The 22,200-nt window shown below is 43.3% G+C and overlaps 1 protein-coding gene across 1 annotated transcript; it reads left to right on the forward strand.

Moving 5' to 3' along the window:
* The first annotated feature begins 781 nt into the window (after positions 1-781).
* Positions 782-20,740, forward strand: CTH (cystathionine gamma-lyase). Its single transcript, XM_075832836.1, has 12 exons — positions 782-1,018; positions 3,073-3,154; positions 4,813-4,908; positions 5,388-5,497; positions 7,244-7,375; positions 9,671-9,728; positions 9,927-10,004; positions 11,228-11,380; positions 12,208-12,329; positions 13,487-13,539; positions 14,517-14,655; positions 19,443-20,740. Exons 1-12 carry the CDS (start codon positions 842-844, stop codon positions 19,506-19,508), a joined length of 1,266 nt encoding a protein of 421 aa, XP_075688951.1. The 5' UTR covers positions 782-841; the 3' UTR covers positions 19,509-20,740.
* The last annotated feature ends 1,460 nt before the right edge of the window (positions 20,741-22,200 follow it).

The raw sequence follows: 22,200 nt of genomic DNA on the forward strand, positions 1-22,200 counted from the left end.
CCACTGACGTCACTGTCCATATATGGACAGTAACGTCAAAGGCTTCCCCGAGCAAAAGTAGCGCTGTGCCCCGGGGAGTCCTCGGCGAGCAGAGGAGCTCCCTCTGCTCCTCCCCTCTGAACTAATTCTGAAGCAGGGAGTTGATGGTCCCTGCAGGACATACTCCCAACCGCCCGGGACAGCGGGACACTGTCTAGAATCTGGAACTGTCCCGCTGATACCGGGACGGTTGGGAGATATGGTCTACGGTCGTTTGCATTAGACATTACTGAACAGACAGCCCCAGGGTCCTTTCTCAGTCCCCAGGGCTGACTGCAGGTGGTTCCCCCAGTCTCCGATCCCAGTGACCCATTTGAAAAAAAAAACCTTTGATCATGGCGTGGTCACAGACCGCAGCGATCAAAAGGGTAAACATCTGGGGTCGGAGTTTTTTCCAATCCCAGCTGTATTCAATGGGCTGCTCTAAGTACAAGAGCTGTTAGTAACAACTCCTGCTTAGAGAATGAGCGTTCACCGAAGCGCTTATAAGCCTTTTCTTCAGCGACGCCAAAAGACGTCACTGTAAATTCTGAACATGCAACAAAAGACAGTTGGCGGTCGGGAAGGAGTTAATAGTTTAGATCATCATCGCTTATGTATCTTGTATATTTGTGATAGGACAATCTGCACACTTTCCACTATGAAGCTGCCGGCTGATGACATCAGAGGATGAGTGGGCGATCACCTCTCCACCCCTTTCCTGTGATGTGGTGACAACGCCTCTATCCTCAACCAATGCCCTGAGCCTGGAATCTGCTCATAAGAAGGGGTGATCGCAGATCACACTGCCACAGCCAGCAGCATGCAGAATCAGAACTACAAGCAGTGCCCCACACAGGGCTACCTGGAGGCATTTAAACACTTTGCTACTGAGGCTATCCACACCGGGCAGGAACCTGAGCAATGGAACTCTATGGCAGTAGTGCCACCCATCTCCCTCTCCACCACCTTCAAGCAGCATGGTCCAGGAGAGCATGCGGTGAGTTTCTTGACTACTACAGGATGTCCTATACACGCACACCTCCAGATCCTGAGCAAATTGCATCACATCTTGTCTCTATTTCCAGGGAGATCACTGTCACCGCTGCATTGATTTTCTATCGGCTGAAATGCTGCTCTGCAATTTCACATCTTGACAAATGTGACATCACAATTTAGTAGTAACCGTGTCATCCTATAGTATCATTCCCCCTAGAGGACCATTAACTGTTTTTGCTGTCAAGAGGTTCTGCAGCAGCTTCCAGCATTGTCATGCCTGTGCCCCCCCCCCTCCTTGTTCTATTCCCCTTTTTGTCTACATGTGCAGAGAACAATGGGGAGCACCAGCAGGTTCCACAGCTTTGTATGGTCATTGCCGTGGCCGCTCTTTAAAAAGAGGAATGAGCATGATGTAATATTGCATGAGACGCCAATATAATCTGCTTAGTCACTGGATATCGGCACTTTCCAGGAAAGGGGGGTGGGGAGACGCCAGCTGGGGACGTAGCTGCTAATATAGGATTCTGTCACGCGTTGTGAGTATAAGGCTACATTCACACATTGCGTAGTTGGAGAATTTTAATCAAAACTGCAGGTAAACATTGGTAATGCCGCAGGTAAAATCCGCACTTAATACTGCATATTTTTATTTTTTTGTGTGTGGTTTTCGGGTTTGTTTTTGTTTTTTCATTTTGATGTTTAAATAGGTGCAGTTTTTATGCTGCGGATTGTGGTTCGTGTTTTCACCTGAATTGTAATCCACGGAAGTTCTGCCACCTCTGAACGTGGCACTCCGACGCCCAGCGTGACGGTGAACTGCTGTCATATATAGCTGACTATTCGGTTTTCTTAACTTTGGAGATTCGCCCAAGGTTCTTACAAGTCAAAGTTTAACTTCTGGCAATAGAGTTAGACTCTGGTAACTATTTATGACATGGTTGATGGCGCAATTCATTGATCATTCTCCAAATTTCTCCCTTTGATCAATTTTGTAAAAATTATCAGCAGTTTAAATAAGGACACAAAACACCCCCACCCCTGTCTTGTTGAGGCATGTAGAAAGCCGCCCGGTGATCAGCCCCCCCCCCCCCCCGCCAATGGGTCCGGCTCCTGAAATCGACGATGTTACCAAGTAGTTCTGTCCATCCATACAAATTAATGGGGTTGTCCAGGATCAATAAAAACATTTCTACTTTCTACTAAAAACAGCGCCACACTTGTCCACAGGTTGTGTGTGGTATTGCAGCTCTGTCCTGTTCACTTCAATAGAGCTGAGCTGCATTACCAGACACAACACAAAGACTGTAGAGGCTTTAGTTCTAGAATAAAGCAGCCGTGTTTTTCTAACCTTGTACAACCCCAGTGACCACGTAATTCATTGACCGTCGAAGAACAGCTTATTCACGGCCGCTTAGAGGGTGGTGAGCAGGTGACCCACATCTATGATCTCTATATGCCCTAAAGCCAGGATCACACATGGTGGAATTGCAGCAGAATCCGTGTGGAAATCGGAAAATGCTGCTCTGGGGCCCTCCCTGATTTGGGGAAACCCTCTTTACACAAAGTCGTCAGTGATGAAGAATAAGGCTATGTTCACACGCTTAACAAAAAACATCTGAAAATACGGGGCTGTTTTCAAGGGAAATCAGCTCCTGATTTTCAGCCATTTTTTAAGCAACTCGTGTTTTTTGCTGCGTTTTTTACGGCCGTTTTTGGAGCTGTTTTTATATTGAGTCAGTGAAAAACGGCTCCAAAAACGTCTCAAGAAGTGACATGCACTTCTTTTTATGAGGTGTTTTTTTACACGGCCATTTTTAACGGAATGCCGTTTTTCCAATTTAAATCCATAGGCAGATGTTTGGAGGCGTTCAGCCCCTGCATTTTTAGCCGTTTTTTGGGACGTTTACGGCCCGAAAAACGTCTGAAAATAGCCTGTGTGAACGTACCCTAACAGACCACCCCTCTATGTATTGTCTTTGCCCTGGTAGCCTGATTTGTAGCGGACGTGCATAATAAAATTAAGCGTTTCTACCTTTACATTTTTTATTTTTTTAGGGTTATGAATACAGCCGCAGTGGAAACCCAACAAGGGACTGTCTGGAGAAAGCTGTCGCTGCCATCGATGGTGCCAAATACGGTAAGATTTCAGATCTTCATAGGTCGATCATTTTCAGTAGTTAAAGGGTCATTCCTATCATAGAAAGCGATGGCACATTTCTTATGAGTGGGAGTCCGTCGGCAGGGCCCCCACCGATCCTGATGTTTAAGGACCCCAGCGGCGCGTTCCCTTCAGTTTTTCCCTCCACCACGGCTCCACTGTCTGTGCGGGGAACTACAGCCAACCCCATTCACATCAAAGCAGTGCTGTAGCCCTTTAATGGGATCGGGGGAGGGGGGTCTTTGCAGATGGACCCCTACCAGTCAGAGTGATGGAATAACCTTGTGATATGCAATCACTTTCTGTGATGGGAATATCCCATTAGCGTAACCTGTGTTATACAAGTCTAGGTCTACATGTAAAATGAGAGAAATCATTGCTGTGACCCCATGGCACGTATACCTGAACACGCATCAGACTTTGTGGTGTATGGTGCGCTGGCGTCTCCGCGGCGTGTTATGTGATGATGTCATCAGAAGTGATTTGCTATGGCCCACTTGCCGCAAAGCATTAGTTGCCCCTCATTACATGATCTAATCAAAGGTAACTACAAGGTGGATTATACCCGGGGGCAGCAAACTGGGGCCTTGCAGATTACAATTATGGCATCCGTATCATTCCCGCCATTCTTCTATTCTAGACTGTACTTGTATGACTACATCCTTTGTACGGCAATGATTGCAGCTTGTACCAGTTATTCTAGTTTGTCTTGATGTATAGCCTGAAATTGCTTCAGGTTCCCTACCGCATGGACTATTATCAGAGATGGGGTTATGTGGGGACCAAAAATGATTATCAGTGTAGTCCCTGCAGTATGTGATACACTCGCTAATATACATTCTGGTCCCCCGTCACGCTGATTCTGAGATTTTTATAGATTTTCATAGCGCTGCCGGGGGACCGGAAGTCTAGTCGCGCAGTCTTCTTTGATGACGACATGTGACCGATCCCGCTGTACTCTAGGTAATCCATGTACTACTGCTTGTATATGAGTGCAGCGGGGCCGGTCACATGACGAAGAGTTTTTGAGGGGGCCCGGAATGTATATTGGCGAGTGTATCACATATTGCATTGGCTACACTGCTAATAATTTTTGGTCCCCACATAACCCATTTAATGATTTATTAACAATATCGCCAATGTACAGTAAGCTTCACTACAGTGCAGATGTTTCCTGACCTGTCAGGTCCAATTACCTAATATGTCACATTCTTTAACCTATTAAAATATGTTTATTGCTTCAATGCATGTAAAATAAAATAAAAATAATTTTGCAAATCTTGAATAAAAATGTTCTACCTTTATCTGTATACAGCTCCTATGCAGACCTATGTGTCTCTATGGTTACAGACTACACACAGGATTTGTTTGTAGTCTGATCCTGCATCTTGCTGGCCGGCTTCATCATGAGACTACCGTTTTAAATAAAGAAACGGGGGCGGGTGTTCAGAGTGCAGCCTGACCCTTCCCTTTAGGGCATGTTTGACAACGAAGCTGTCAATACCAATAACCTCTTATGTCTGACCATAAAGGAATGAAGCTAATTTTGTAAAATATCAGAAAGTGTTATATACTTTTATGTCTTTTTGTTGTATTTTGCTTGAGGTTACATTTTTACTACATCTTTCTCTTTCCAGCTTTGGCTTTTGCGTCCGGCTTGGCTGCTACTCTCAACATTGCTCATCTTCTGAAAGCTGGAGACCATATCATCTGTACTAGTGATGTGTATGGAGGTAAAGACTCAGTTATCTGCAAGAACATCTCTCAATAAAACACATAAATATATATGCGCTGAAAAGGGAACCAATATCAAGTGGGTCCCCATGTTCATATAGTGGTTTTATTAAAATCTTACTAGAGTTTTACATCTCCATGTAAGTTCAGTTTAAAACCTGAGAGGAGGAGCCATAAGGAAAAAAGAGAGATCAGGGTCTATGCATTTCTATTAAGCCTGGGTGACTAGGTGACAAAGTGATACCACATAGCTGCTAAAAATGGCTGCTGTATCTTGGCTTCTACTTAGAATACAAGGGATTGGAGTGTAACTGGCTTGCATAGGAAGAACACAAGACCGTGAAGGAACAAGAAGTCATATAACAGCTATTTTTGGACTTTGGAGCAGAGTACTGATTAATAATCTGCGGCGTCTCATGGTGTCAGTCGGATAAGATAATATCTGATCAGTCACTGTACACTTTGCTAATCTTGGCAGGTACAAACAGATATTTTAGGAGAGTTGCAGCAGAAATGGGCCTGAAGGTGACTTTTGTTGACTGCTCTGATCTGAACTCTTTGGAAGCTGCGATCGCACCAGATACCAAGGTGAGTAAAGGTGGCCATACACCTTAGATAGCTGTCGGCCAAACGCTCGTTCGGCCGCCCGCTATTCCACCCACCCCCATACACATGCATGCTTGGCCGAGCCTGCGTGTGTTCTCATTGGGGAGAGGGGGATAAACCGCTGACTGACTCGTCTGGCTGCGGATTATCTGTGGTAACAAAAGATTGGACATGTTGAAACCCAACATGCCCATTCCTTCTTTCTGGAGAATCTGGACACCCCATACACATTAGATGGTCGGCCAGTCCTGTCGAAATCGGCAGGTTCGGCTGAGGTACGTCTAACGAATATGGGCACCTTAACATTGATATATTTGTTGACTCAGTAATGTGGTCTATTATTTGTACCCACACCCGGCCTGAGACTACAGTTTATCTTTGGTAAGGTGGAGGAATATCCTCTATCGGGATGAGGTGGAGCTCTTGCAATATTCTGAAGCCTTATTCCCCATAATTACAATTTACAATCATTTTTTTTCTTTTTCGGGAGGAATAAGGGAGGAGGGCGGGGGGTTGCACTGCGGAGGTCTAGAAGATCTTGAGTACAAGAACCGATATCTCGCTGACACTGGTGTCCGACCTTATATTTATTATAAATCCACTAAAATCAACCTACAAAAAACCCTTGTGCTTAATAAACTACCGTAATCACATTAGGGCTTGTCCACACGTAACGGATAATAGTGCAGATTTTTGCTGCGTTTTTTGGTTATTTTTTTTTTTAAGGGCCGTGTGATGTGATATTTCCTCTTCCTGTGATGTCACTTCCACCCCCTGTAAGAAATTTTGCAAGGAAATGACGCAGTACATCTGAAAAACGCAGGAAATCAGTCCCCTTTCCGCAGCAATAGTTGACATGCTGCGGAATTACGTACCGCGGGTGAATTTCTGGACTGACTTTTTTTCCGCAGCGTGCGGATGACCTTTGTTAAATCTCACCCACTTTGCTGCTACTGTATTCTGCTGCATATTTTACGTCTGCAAATCCGGATGGAAAATACGCAGCAATTCCGTTACGTGTGGACGAGCCCTTATAATGTCATAACTTTATTCAATCACAAATATTGGCAGAACCCCCATAAAAAAAAAAAAAGTAAAAAACAATTAAATGAAGAAGAATTGTAGTGTAACAATGATCCTATATGCACTGGTAGTAATCTGTAAACCAACCACAATGGGTTCAAATACCAGTGTGTTGTTGGCCCCCTGGAAGAAGACGCGCAGGGAACGCACGTCGGGGTCTGAGGTGAAGGCTTGTGTTTATTTTCTATGTGTCTATTCACACTCCAAACGTATTCATAGGGCCCCATTCACCTGAGCGATGCCAAACGAGTTACGGTAAATTCACTTTGTGCGGATCGGCTCTTGTCCTATTACCGATTCAGTAAGAAGTGCCGAAACCCATTTTATTTTTTTTATATATTTTTTTTTTCATTTCTGCTTATAATCCAGCACTTATTGGATGCCGGATCAAAAGAATTCTGCTGTATATAATTACAGAGCTTTACAATATCATGGAAATGGCTACGGCAGCGTTTACGGATAATGCAACCAGCGAGTGCAACCCTCCCCCTTCCTGACCTCATGGAAGTAACGTTAATGGGAGGGGTGTTTAGTGGAAGCCATTGGCGCCTAATACTTCAACCAATTAAAGATGACCTTAGCTCATTCTGGATTGGCCCAGTGACCGCTTAGATTTAACGTATATATATATTTTTTCCACCCAAGCTCGTGTGGATTGAAACTCCAACGAACCCGACTCTAGCGGTTATTGATATACAAGGTTGTGCTGAAATCGTCCACAAGCATCAAGAGGTTATCCTGGCAGTAGATAACACCTTCATGTCGGCCTATTTCCAGGTAGGTGACGCTAATTCACATCCAGGACAATTCGGACTAGTTCACGCGGCGGATTTTGCGTGGCGGGTCCTGCCGCGAAACTATTCCTACCAGACGGCAGGAAGATTTCTCCCTCTCTTTGACATCAATGGGAGGTTTGGGCAGAATCTGCCCGAAAATCGAGCAGGACTCTTCTTTTTCCCACTAAATCAGCTAGCTGAAAAAAGAAGCGTCTGACTCCCATTATAAAATTAATGGGAGGTGGAGTTTTGCCACTGATTCCACTGCAAAATTCCTCTGTGTGAACATACCCTTACTGTGGAGACGTTTGCATTTAGAATGGGCGGGGTCAAAACAATCAGATCAAGGGAATGATGACTGCAGTAGGAGAGGAGTGTGCTGATCTTGTGGGGGGCAGTGACCTGACCACTGATGTGATGTTAGGGAGGACAAGGCTGCATGTGGCAGGGGAAGTGTTAGGCTGGGTTCACACGAGCATGTTCGGTCCGTAAAGGACGGAACGTATTTCGGCCGTAAGTCCCGGACCGAACACACTGCAGGGAGCCGGGCTCCTAGCATTATAGTGATGTACGACGTTAGGAGTCCCTGCCTCGCTGCGGGACAACTGTCCTGTACTGTAATCATGTTTTCAGTACGGGACAGTAGTTCCACAGAGAGGCAGGCACTCCTAGAATCTTACATAACTATGATGCTATGAGCCCGTCTCCCTGCAGTGTGTTCAGTCTGGGACTTACGGCCGATATACGTCCCGTCCTTTACGGACGTAACATGCTCATGTGAACCCAGCCTTAGGGTATGTTCACACGGCCTATTTTCAGCCGTTTTTCAGGCCGTAAACGCCCCGAAAAACGGCTAAAAATGCAGGGGCTGAACGTCTCCAAACATCTGGCCATTGATTTCAATGGGAAAAACAGCGTTTTTAAAAAAGGCTACGTAAAAAAACTCATAAAAAGAAGTGCATGTCACTTCTTGAGCCGTTTTTGGAGCAGTTTTTAATTGACTCAATAAAATAACAGCTCCAAAAATGGCTGTAAAAAACGCAGCAAAAAACGGTTTGAAAATCAGGAGCTGTTTTCCCTTGAAAACAGCTCAGTTTTTTGTTAAGCGCATGAACATAGCCTTATGATTTGGGAAATGGATACACTATAGATGTAGCATCACTGCAGTGGCCAACGATTAACGATGTAGTCGTAGTCAGCTGGTTCATACCTTGCACTATTTAAATCCTCATTATTAAGCCCCACCTCAGTTACACACAGGAACCCGCACAAAACAGTCTTTAAATGCCCACTTTTGTGTGTATTTGTATAGCCCCCTTTAACATCCGTTACTCGGGCCAATCCTGCAAAAAAAAACAATGGACATTTAGGAGGTATGAGCTGATGTGTAGTAACAGGGGAACAACCGAAGCAGCGCGGCCCAAATTCAGAGCATATGATCTCTGAAAACCTTTGTAAAGCTCGTAGTCAGAAGTGGTGAAAGTGCACGTCCACATTTCATCATCATGTTGTTTTAAGGTCCATTAATAAGGGCTGATTAATTTCTTAATATATCTTTATAGTGGTCGGAGTTCCGTTTTTCTGATACAGAGCTCCAAATCCCCTGTATGTATCATTCAGACTGCCTGCAGTCACCACTAGAAGGAGGATATATATATACCGTATATCAGAGGTCCACAGCCGGAAAATAAAAAGGAACACGTTTTTAGGGTCAGTTCACATGTTGCGTAGATACTGCGGATTTTCCGCAATGGAATTTGTTGCGGAAAATCCGCAACATAATACAGTAGCAGCAAAGGGGATGAGATAAAACAAATCTCATCCACACGCTGCGGTAAAAAAAAACGCTCCGAAATTGACATGCTGTGCAGAATTTTATTCCGCAGCATGTCAATTGTATTTGCGAAAACGCTGCTTATTTGATTGCGAGTTTTCCCCATTGAATTCAATGTGGAAGGTAAAACCCGCAACAAATAGCAGATGTTGCGTTTATTGCGGCGCAAAAAACGCAACTTAGAATTTTTTTTAAATCTTATACTTACCAGAATTCTGTGTTTCTTCCTCCAGGCCATTTCATCCCATGTGACCGCGCCGCTGCAGCCAATCACAGCGGTCACGCGGGGCGGATGCAGCGGTCTCCTGGGATGAAACGGCAGTTTTCCGCAGTGGTATTCACTTTAAAGGAGAAGTGATGTTATACGTGCACTATGCTAAACGTATACCGATACAGTGTGTATGTATGTATGTATATATATATATATATATATATATATATATAATTTGTTTTCTTTTTCAGAGGCCATTGGCACTGGGGGCGGACATCTGCATGTATTCAGCAACCAAATATATGAATGGTAAGAACCTGCTGCAGTGTGAAATCGATTGTAGTAATGGCTCTGCCCACTAGGGGCAGTCTGTTATATGCAGTGTTTAATCAACCCATTTGTTTAATAAATGAGTGTATTCCATTGCAAATCTCAGGCCCTTTCATCTGATCGTTATTTTGATTTCATGAAGAATATGAATAACCTTTAACTCTCGATGTGTTTCAGGCCACAGCGATGTCGTCATGGGACTGGTTTCCGTAAACTGCGACAAACTGTACGAAAGGCTAAAGTTCCTTCAGAACGGTGAGTGAAGACGTAATGAAGAGTCTAATTCACCAGTCTTGTGGAGTTGTTATAGTGTGGACACATATACCTGTTCAGGTAACAGTCCCATGTAGTTCATGGAGTGCGCCACTAGGGGCACTAGAGGATAACAAATCATTTTAGAGTTGTGATTCTACAGGAAATAGTTCCCTAGCTCAAAGTTAGTAAGTTTTTCCATTTGGAGGTCTGAGTTCACACTTGGCAGTAGTGGTGCAGCACTAAGCCACACGACTAACTGATAGGAAAACATATGCTAAAATATATATGCCACGGTTGAAGAAACCTACAAACACTGTACATTTTTGTTTTTTTTCCCTCTTCTCCCCCAAAAATAAAATAAAAATAATGTACTCTTGCTAGTTGGAAACCGTCAGCAAGCTGCCATTGATGGCACTCGTCATGATAATTGCACTTCACGATCGAGGGACATTGCCTTGCATTATGGATGCTAATTTTAATCTATCGGAGCTGAATGAAATCGCATGTGTCCGTGCTGTTTTATTCGCCTGCAACTCTGCAGCCACAAAGAATCCGACATTGCTGGATTTTCTGCAACCCATCCCCCATAGATTAAAGGGTAACTAAACGTCGGACAAACTTCTGATCTGTCATAGTGACCTGTCAGAAGTTTTGATTGGTGGGGGTCCGAGCACTGATAGTCCCACCGATTGCTAAAACGAAGCGGCAGAAGCTGCTTTTTCTGGAAATCAATGTATCGGAGGACGGACTCAATAGAAAGTCTCTGCCCGTACTCCAATACGTCGGCTTTCCGGAAAAAGCCGAACAGAAACGAAACAGCTGAGCGCTCAAACCAGTGCTTCTGCTGCTTCGTTTTAGCAATCGGTGGGGGTCTCAGTGCTCGGACCCCCACCAATCAAAACTTCTGACATGTCACTATGACATGTCAGAAGTTTGTCCAACGTTTAGTTACACTTTAACATTATCGGCAATAACCGCGATGACACACTGCGATTGCAAAGGGCCCCATAATTGTGCCATGGGGCCCTTTTGTGTCTCTGTAACCTTTTGACAATATATTGGGCCCTGCTGTGAATAGACAATGGGTCTGGTTGACTCATTAATACCTCCGATAGCCCGGACTATTACGGTGAGGGCAAAAAGAGAAAGCCTGCTTGTCTACTGTTTCCATGTAATAATGTATATAATTTAATATATCATATTTTGTATTTCATCTGTTGCAGCTCTTGGCGCCATTCCTTCCCCCTTTGATTGCTATCTCTGCAACCGCGGACTGAAGACCTTACACCTGAGAATGAGGCAACATTTCCATAATGCTCTGGCCGCGGCCATGTTTCTGGAGAAAGATCCTCGAGTTGATAAAGTTCTGTTTCCAGGTATGACTTGGGGTATTATTCATTTGATATGTGTAGAAGGGAGTAAATGATTGGCGTAGAAGTGATTAGTTGCAGTTCTCAAAGACTAACACGTAACAGAATTGCTGCATATTTTCCGTTCACAATTGCGGACGGAAAATCGGCAGCGGGATACAGTGGCAGCAAAGGGGGTGAGATTTAACAAATGTCCTCTACGCGCTGCGGAATAATTCAGTCCAGAAATTCACCTTCGTGTGCGTAATTTTAGTTCGGCAGCATGTCCGTTATTGCTGCGGAAGGTGGACTGATTTCCTGCGTTTTTCTGATGTGCTGCGGAAATTCTTACAAGGGTTGGAAATAACATCACAGGAAGAAGAAATGTCACATCACTCAGCCCTTGAAAAAATCGGCAGTATTTTCCGCAGTAAAAAACGCATGAAATTGTGGGGATTTTCCGCAGCGGATTGTCTGCTGGTTGGTGCGTAAATGCTGCAGATATTTTCCGTTACGTGTGGACAAGACCTTAGGGTCCATATGCACCGATCCTGTAGGGTGGCACGCGGGTCTGTATTACACTTCGTGTGCCACCATAGGGCCCCTCTGTGATCCACCCTACCATAGGCGCAAAGCTTCTAGCAGGCAATACCTCCGTAATACGGCATGGGTTGGAACAGTACAGTATGACCCCATGGCAAGCTATAGGCGCTATACTACAGATTCTTACATCACAGATCTGTCATAGCATTGTGCGGCCTCACCACCAATATCTATACCATGTGCCCACTTGATGGTCATTGTACACTCCGCCTATGGTTGGTTTACAATAACCTGGCATCTTCTTGTTTCAGGTCTTCCGTCTCACCCACAATATGAGATCACCAAGCGTCAGTGCACCGGAGTGCCCGGGATGATCACATTCTACATTAAGGGCAGCTTGGAACATGCAAAGATTTTTCTCAAGAGCTTGAAGGTAAATATGGATTTCCTATGTATCCCACCCTCTGAGGAAGCTTTAAAGGGCTTCTCTGCTTTACACCACCCCTTTTTATATGTCTTATTAGGGATAATGGGGGGGGGGGCAGGAATCACCTACTCAGAGCCCCCCCCCCCTGCTCTATAGGATCCAGCTCATTACATGGTTGGCCCATTGCATGAGGCTTATACAAAAAAATGTTTGCATACAGGATCTGTACGTGGGTGAAATGATACCGAAACACTTAAATTCTAAAGTAGTGGGGAGATGTGGGAGGATCGCATAAAAACCGCATTACATTACAAGAACGCAGCCATTTGAAATAAAACGCAGATGGTTTTGCTGAGCGGTAACTGGCAACACGTGAAAGAGATGGTGCCATTTGGCACTTTTGAAGGCCCCCCTAAAATTTGTATTTCAGTGTTTCGGAATTACACCCAGCGGTACCAGGAGTTCGTACTTCCCTGTATCAGTTGACGCCCCCTGCAGGACAGCAGGATATTTTCCTGTCTCTGCTCATGCCCCCCCCCCCCCCCGTATCCGCACATTCTCTATATTCTATGGTTTGTACATGAGTGATTGACTGTCGTCTTGTGGTTATAAGGCTGCAGGACGCCTCTTGGCTCAGGTTGGTTGCATTTCACAGACCAGGGTTGGCATCTGGTGGAATATTTACTTTTTATTTGTTGCAGAGACATAGCTAGTGGGGGGCGGTGGCCCCGGGCCCACTGAGATGGTGGGACCCAGGGGTGGGCTGGGCTGGCCCCCTAGTGGTGGCATGTCTCCGTTTCAACTGTATCGGCATCTTCATTCACTTCTATGTAAGTTTACAGACAGTCGCACAGAAAACTACGCTGTTTAGGTTAGCCGGGCCCTGCCGGATGCGCCCCTGCAGTTTCAAGCATGTGTTGGGGGCCCCTGTGTAGGGGCCCACTCAGATGTGTTTCGCACCCCCCCCCCCCTTGTGCTAAACCCCTAGCGATGTTTCTGATTTGTTGTCATCCCAGACATTGACCATATCATTGAGCTCCTGGTAGTTCACAGATCTCGGACTATGTGCTCTTGTAGCTTCTACTCTTAGGTATTTGGCGTCATCTGTTCTGTCTTTTCCTGTTTCCAATCAAAGTCTAATTTCTGATTTGTCACTTCCACAGATGTTTGCACTTGCTGAAAGTCTTGGCGGATATGAAAGTCTGGCCGAGCATCCGTAAGTATATGTATAAGTATTTGCTCTCCATGGCAGCGGTCTCCAACTTGTGGCTTGCCAGTCGCCAGCTGTTGCACAACTCCGAGCAAGCCCTGATGGCCGGTGCATAGATGGCGAGCCACAGGTCCGAAACCTTCCATCTATGCGCTCCTTCTTGAGGCGTAAGTTGAAGCTTTTGGGCCCCAATTCAACAATCTGTAACAGGAGCCCCTTCTATGTGCCGTTTATAATACTGCTATATTGTGTGTTAGTGACGACGCAAGGCCTGGGTGTGACTTCTCCCCCTATATCTACTCCTCTGGCTCCCCCTAAGTGTTTATGATGGGGGTCAATGGTTCTATTGTTTGTCCCCGCTGATCTGCGGAGGTCCTCGTCTAGTACACACCTCTTTATTACCCAGAAATCCCTCCCCAAGCAGGATGCATAAAGCAGTAAGGCACAGTCAGTTTACACCATGTATATCATGGCGGCCGTGGCTAAGTAGATGTATAGTTCTTAATACATACATTATGTGTGTACAACAGACATTTTTAACTAGTTATCTTTTAGTCACCGAGTCACCCAGGCTTCATAGAAAAGAATAGCCCCTGCTCTACCCTTCTTTTTTTTTCTTTTTTTTTTTTTAATACTAAATTCAAAGAACGGGCAAATTCAGTACCTGATCTATGGCAGACCAGGAGTGAACCCTAATAGTTTTTAGTAGATGTGGAGATAACGGGAAATCCGATCTATCCCCTCCTTAGAATTATCCTTGAAATACATATAAAGCATGACTATTTAATAGCGTAAGTACACAAGTTTATTCCTATGCCTGTCACGATGTGTAAACCCATTCCCTTTAGCGTGCTGTTCAGCATTTTGTCTCTTCCAGGTGCCAATGGGGTGCAGGGGAGCGGAGGGATGGGATTGTAACTGGCTCTTATCATCTTCCAGCATGTTTTTGGCCCATGTAACACTGACTGTTTCCTCTTATATAGAGCGATTATGACTCACGCCTCCGTGCCAGAGGAGGAACGAGCTCTCCTGAACATCAGCGACACCCTCATCCGCCTCTCCATTGGGTTAGAGGACACAGAAGACATCATAGAAGACCTAGACCAAGCATTGCAGGTTGTGGTGAGTATCGACGGGCCATAGATTAGTCAACTTGCCCCAAATCCAAAAAGGGGGTTCCTAAAGGGGGTATTACATCACAAGGTATCTGTAGCAATCCAAATCATTCCAACTATTGCAAATAATAATTGTGCATTGCTGCCCAGGTATCTGCACCTACCAAGAAATGTGAAAGTAAATCCTCATTCTGTAACGACACGTGGAGACCTGGAAAGTTTTTAAGCAGTTTTATTAAGTCACAAAATGATAATCGTTACTTGACTTTTCCGGTCGTAACCGTTGTTTAAGGGGTTGTGTCATAAAGACGACCCCTGTCTATATACCCTTTTTGGACATCAGGACATCATAGAGGGAGGTTTCCCGCTTGGGAACCACCTCAATGATTCAGAACGGTGAGACGCTCTAATGGCGGCTTCTGTTCTGGCCAACTTTGGCTGTTCATGTCTTCCATTTGTCTGAATGGCCGTCCAAGAAATACATGTAATACTAAGTTTCCTCTACGTTTCTGTCCCGAGAAGGCTTCCCCGGCAAAATCATGTGGTTGCTGGTGTTGCAGAGAATTATTTTACAAGAAATCCGACACATTTTGAGCTCCATTCGCAAGCGTTTTAATCTGAGATATACATCAGGAGGATTTACCAACATATACCTTTAACGGAAATCTGCGACCTTCGGCACTGTATGAAGGTACATCACCATTAGGCCCTGGTCAGAGTTTTTTGACACAGAAACTGCGTTGAAATCAGAGCCAAAAAATGCCCAAAATTGTTCCCCCCCCCCCCCATTGATTTCAATGGGAGGCAAAGGAGTTTTTTGTTTTTTTTTTCCCTTCCCCGGGTAGCTTTTAGCCACTTGCGGGAGAAAAAATGCGTCATGTCCTCTCGTGCCGCATCTGAACTCCCATTGAAATCAATAGGAGGCAGAAAAAACCTGCGGCACTTGTTTCCGAGCCTTTTTCGGGATTTCAGATTTGTTTCTGCCTGCAAAAAACTTGTGAACAGGGCCTTAAGCTCCCATTGTAAAAAAACAAATACCGCGCAGTATACTTTATTTTTATTTTTTTAAATGTATCCGTCTGTAATGAGTAGCCTAGTCTACTACGCTATCCTATACAGCAAATAAAAAATAAATAAAACTATGCATTCCAACCCAGTGTATGCCAAAAGGACACCCTTTTAGCATATCCCAGGTGAGTGGGGCCCTATAAATGCGGTCGGCACACGCGGTGGTATATGATCAGAGCCTTATTCTATCAATGGATCCCACAACAATATACGTGACCCATGGATAGTATATAGGATGCCGTAAACCTCACATAAAAACTAGATGAGAGGGATATCCTATTATTTCCCTTATTGGGATTCGGTCTTGCTTTTGGGAAGAGATGTAGTGACGTAACGTGGGCCGACGCTGCGGCCTTGTGTAAATGTGCTCTTATTCTGTTGACTGTGGGTGGAGGAAAGTGTGAATGAGCGTCATAGTGTTAGAATGTAATTACTAGAGTCACAATGTATTACGATATTCCTGATAAAGCTGCAAGTAAACCACAATACAAACCTATTGGTACATTCAGGAAAATCCTGTCAAAATACATGTATAATCAATATGTGGATCATGTATAGACAGGAGCAATATGTGTGCCAAGTGACCTTGGTGCATTGACCCTACAAGTTAACACAAAAACCTATAGGGTGGAGGGTTCAATTAACACATGACAATGTTGTATAGAGAAAATACAAACTTTATTCACAAAAAATTGTAACAATATAAATTAAAAGATGAGTCATGCAGAGCATAGACAAGGCGTCGCTCCTTGCAGGAATGGTATATTCACAAGCTATGTAATACATGGGCATAAATAAATAAATGGATAAAGTGAATAGTGCACACTATTCTAAGTCAGCAGTTGATCCCAGACTAAAGCGGTTGCTAGTGCCACATGAAAACAGTAGCTGTGCCTGGAAAACATTGTGCCTGGGAACATAAAAACTGCTGTTACATACCCATGTAGTGAAGCCTGCTGGAGAGAGACGCCAGACCCGACGCGCGTTTCGGCGGAAATGCCTTCGTCCGGGGGTGGCGTCTCTCCAATGGGAATCAACATTAAAAGAGATAAGCAGCCAATCGGACATTGAGAAGGCGTTACCATCCATGGTCATGTGTGTACTGATAGAAGCGTCACACGACAGGTGTGGAGATGGCCGGAGGCGTGTCTCCGGCCGAGCGTCATCGGGGGGGGCGGGGGCTAACGACGTCTGACATAGTCAACACACGCCCACCGAGATACAGACGCCCGGACCGCAACACAATCCAGCCACTCCCCCCGGCGTGAGCGCACAGTCACCATGCCTGAATATAAGGTACGTAAAGATAGAATTATGTCCGACAGATTGGGTAGTGAGGAGAACTATTTGGACAGATTAATCTTTTCCTGTATATATATCTCTTACAATGAATGCCATGGCATTCTTTGCAATTGTGGGCATATAAAAATAATAATAAAAATAATAAAAAATGAAAATAACAATAACGTGGCAGGTATATCACATAAAAAGCAATAAGTATTAATAAATGAATTAATGAGATTACCCTGTGTATAAAGAATATAATATGTTTATAGAGAAAAAGTGAACGAACCACTGGTGAAAGATGTATGTGTTAAAGTAATACATGAGTGAACGATGAAATAAATAAATGGATAAATAATATCAAGTGACTAGTATGTATGTAATAACTATGAGACCAGCTCATATGTGAATGAAAATAATAAAAGAGTGTATGTGAAACACAAAACAAATGCAAATTTTACTGCATATATATTTTACAATAAATACCGTGGCATTCTTTTAAATGTGAACATTTAAGAATATATAAAAATATATAAAAATAGCGTGGCAGATCTATCACATGAAGAGCAATAGATAATAATAGAAAGAACAAAAGATATACTGTGTACAAAAAAATATATTAGTGACAAGAAAAAGTGAACAAACCAATAGTGAACAGTGTATATGTGAAACTGATTCATAAGTGAATAATAAGTAAATAAATAAATAATTTATGTGTATATAATAACTATGAGACCAGCTCATATGTGAATGGAAATGATGAAAAAGTGTGTGTGTAACGGTGTGTGTGATGTAATAAATTGACCCATGTAAATTGATCCAGATAAATCAGACCACGTAAAAAGTCATATTAACTCAGCCCACAAAGATATCAACAAATAAATAATGAAAACAATAAAGAATGATAAAAATTGTATATATGCGTATAACTAAATGTGGATATACAGAAGAAAGCACATGTAATATCTGAATCTCCATATGAAATGACAAACATATATAATATCTCACAAATCTCTCAACATAAATGCATGAATATGGAGAAAATACAGAAATAATCCACATGTATACACAAACTCGATATTTATATCATAAACATGTGTCCACGCACACGCAGCAAAAAATACGCCACGTGTGCGTAAACACACATGAGACATGAATCTGAAAAAAATAATAAAAAATAGACAATATATATGAAAATAATAAAGAATGAGGGTAAAGGAAATGGGCTCCGGACATTCCATATGTTATTGTTCTGAAATGGAATTCCATGTATTTTGTCCAGAGTCACCTCTCCTCCACCATCCATCGTCTCCAAAGTCTCCATGTAGTACAAACACTACCATCTATATACAGCTGCAAAAAAGATAAAAATCATTAAAAACCATGATAAATAATACCGATAAACTTAAACATCACATACTATTAAAAAATGGCCCACTGGAGGTCAATAGTCAGAGGAATGGAGCGAAGCTCAAATTTTCATTAAGTCCAAGAGGACGCATGGTCTCCAGAGTCCAAATCCATTTGGATTCGTGTTGCGCCAGTTTTTTGGAGATATCCCCCTTTCTAATGTTGGGTTCGATGCAGTCAATGCCTCTCACCTTTAACTTAGTCGGATCACATGCGTGATAAACTTTGAAATGTCTGGCTATCGGTTTTAAAATTTCCAATGTATCTACCTCTACTGCTCCCAAAATGTCCCTCATATGTTCTCTGACCCGAACTTTCAACTCCCTTGTTGTTAGGCCAATATATATTTTGGAACAAGGGCAGGTGGCGTAATAAATTACGGCTTTTGTGGAACACGAGATGGAATGTGTGATTGTAAAGGTTTTCATCCCTGCTGAATCCACAAAAGAGGTCGCTCTTTCAATATTAGGGCATGCGACACAATGTCCGCATGCCCTACAGCCCCACTTGGGACCCTTGGCTGCTTATCTCTTTTAATGTTGATTCCCATTGGAGAGACGCCACCCCCGGACGAAGGCATTTCCGCCGAAACGCGCGTCGGGTCTGGCGTCTCTCTCCAGCAGGCTTCACTACATGGGTATGTAACAGCAGTTTTTATGTTCCCAGGCACAATGTTTTCCAGGCACAGCTACTGTTTTCATGTGGCACTAGCAACCGCTTTAGTCTGGGATCAACTGCTGACTTAGAATAGTGTGCACTATTCACTTTATCCATTTATTTATTTATGCCCATGTATTACATAGCTTGTGAATATACCATTCCTGCAAGGAGCGACGCCTTGTCTATGCTCTGCATGACTCATCTTTTAATTTATATTGTTACAATTTTTTGTGAATAAAGTTTGTATTTTCTCTGTACAACATTGTCATGTGTTAATTGAACCCTCCACCCTATAGGTTTTTAAGTAAACCACAATGTATGAACAAGGTCTTGGCTAATACAACAGTCCATTTTCTTTTTCTTCTCTTACAGCATCCAGATCTTACAAACCCAACCAAGGTGCAGGATTTGTTGCAGCATCTAAAGTCCAACTGTTGAATATTGACCAATTTAACATTCCGACCGCATTGCCCAATATTTTAGAAGATTAGTTAAGAAATCTGTGACAACTCAGAACAGGCACATGACACTTTGTAATTATGTAATTTATGATCCTTTTAAACCAAATGTTCACTTTTGAAATACAATATTAATTATAAGCAGTTGAGTCACTGTGTACATACATTACTGATCCTGAGTTACATCCTGTATTATACTCCAGAGCTGCATTCTTAATTCTGCTGGCATTAGAGCTGAAATCTCCCAGCATTCCCTGCTTGTTACATATTTGCACATAACTTCAACCTGTCACTTTAAACAGTCAACAATCTTGTCACCAGACACACCCTTAAGGCCCCATGCACACGACCGTGCCCGCAATCACGGCCCGCGATTGCGGGCACGGCCGGCCGCTGACTGACAGCCGCATTTTCGGGCCGTGCTCCCATACAAAGTATGGGAGCACAGCCCGCAAAATGCGAAAGAACGGACATGTTCCATAATTCCCGGAACATTTCCACGGCACTGACACCCTTCCGTAGTGCTACGGAAAGGTGTCAGTGTTCAATGAAAGTGAATGACTCCGTGAACAAGCAGGGAATACTGGAAAATGTCAGCTCTGAAGTCTCCAGAACTGTGAATGCAGTCTGTAACTCCGGATAAGTAATGTAATGTATGTACACAGTGACTTCACCAGCAGAATAGTGAGTGCAGCTCTGGAGTATAATACAAGCTGTAACTCAGGATCAGTACAGGATAAGTAATGTAATGTATGTACACAGTGACTACACCAACAGAATAGTGAGTGCAGCTCTGGAGTATAATACAGGATGTAACTCAGGATCAGTAAAGGATAAGTAATGTAATGTATGTACACAGTGACTCCACCAGCAGAATAGTGAGTGCAGCTCTGGAGTATAATACAGTCTGTAACTCAGGATCAGTACAAGATATGTAATGTATGTACACGGTGACTCAACTTAATGACCCCCACAATTATATTAAAATGCCGCCCTTGGGCTTGGTTCAGGGATTTGGCATTAACTTTATTAACCATGGTGGTGTTTTGCAGTTGCACAGAAAAAAAAAATACTGTATTCTATGGCAACCTGTGAGTGCTGCTTAGAACGGTCTGTTGTGCCCGGAGTAGGTGCTGTAATCCATAGTAAACGGTTTTAACAAGATTTAATCCACTGGATTCTCCAATAAATCTCATACTATTTTTATATTGACGGCTTGTTGTGGTTTTTATTTCATTGACAAAAGGTTACAGTCATTTTTAAGGTCAGATGAATTGACCAAATTTTGAGGGTATAATATAAAATGAATAAACCTAAAGATGCGACTGTAATTGGGGGCACATCTCCATACCGAATTTGGGGGCTTTAAATAAAAAAAAGTTATGGTGGGCCAGTCGTCCTGCCTGAGCTGCTGCAGCTACTGGGAACCAGACATTAGAAAATAATGTATTGACTTCTATGGGAGAGCGTTGTGAGCGTTCTGTGACTTACTGAGCAGGGAGGGAGGAGGAGCAGCCGTCCACATGAGCTATTGTCCTGTGTTATCTGCCTCCCAGCTTTATAATAGAGATGTTTGTTACCTTTCATTGTAACCCCATGCTCTGATGATGAGATAATTACTGACCCTGCTCCCAGTGTACAAAGCACAAGCTGAAATGTAAGCGGAATCATCAGCCTATAACATAGATGATTACATGAAAAATGTAAAAATCTATGGCCAAAATTTGTCAACGCAAATGTTTAACAAAGTGTTCCCTTGGTGGGATCCCCAGCAATCATCTGTAATCTGTGGGGAAACCGGGCAGTAAGTGTTCAATTTCTCTACAGCACCGCCGCAGGGAAAATGAAGTATTACAGTGTCCATTCATATTAATAGGTTGTCTGAGTAATACAGGACAGGTCCTCCAGAGACTCTATGCAACCACTCTCTATTCTGGCCACGAGATGAGGATCCTCAACAGGCCCCCTCACCCTCTATTATCTCAGAATTCCCTAATAAGAAGGCCTTATTTCCTTTTACAGTGAGTGCCTTTAAAAAAAAGCCCCCAAAAATACCAGAATTGCTGTTTTTTTGTCTCCCAAAAAAAGAAATAAAAAGTGATCAAAAAGTCAGATGTACCCCAAAATGATACCAATAAAAACTACAATTCGACACGCAAATAACAAACCCTCACACAGCCCCATCACCAGAAAAATGGAAAAACGATATCTCAGATCATGGGGACACAAGGACCAAAATCACTGCGTTCTTAAAGGGGTTAGAGATTCTGAAGAGATAAAAATAAATAAACTCACTGCTTCACCATATGGTTACGGTCTTTCACATTTATACCAACTGATCATTCCGGCACAATTCAGATTCTCTCTCTCTCTTTCTCTTTCCTCTCTCTCTCTCTTTCTTATCTCTCTTTCTTCTCTCTCTTTCTCTTTCTCTTTCTCTTTCTCAAATTTGCCTTTTATGAATTTGTGTTGGTTGAGGCACAATGGGGCAGATTTACTACTGTGTCTGGAATCTGTTTTAAAATGCACCACATTTTGGTGCATTTAATTTTAGACTAATATAAGAACAGATGTTTGCGCCTCACCGGACAATAAAAAAATCTAGAAAAGGGGGTTTGAGTTAGAAGGAAAGGGGCGTGGTTTAAAACTGGACCAAAGTGCGTCAAATGACA

The sequence above is a fragment of the Rhinoderma darwinii genome, chromosome 7 (genome assembly GCF_050947455.1).
Source record: "Rhinoderma darwinii isolate aRhiDar2 chromosome 7, aRhiDar2.hap1, whole genome shotgun sequence".
Lineage (NCBI taxonomy): Eukaryota > Metazoa > Chordata > Amphibia > Anura > Rhinodermatidae > Rhinoderma > Rhinoderma darwinii.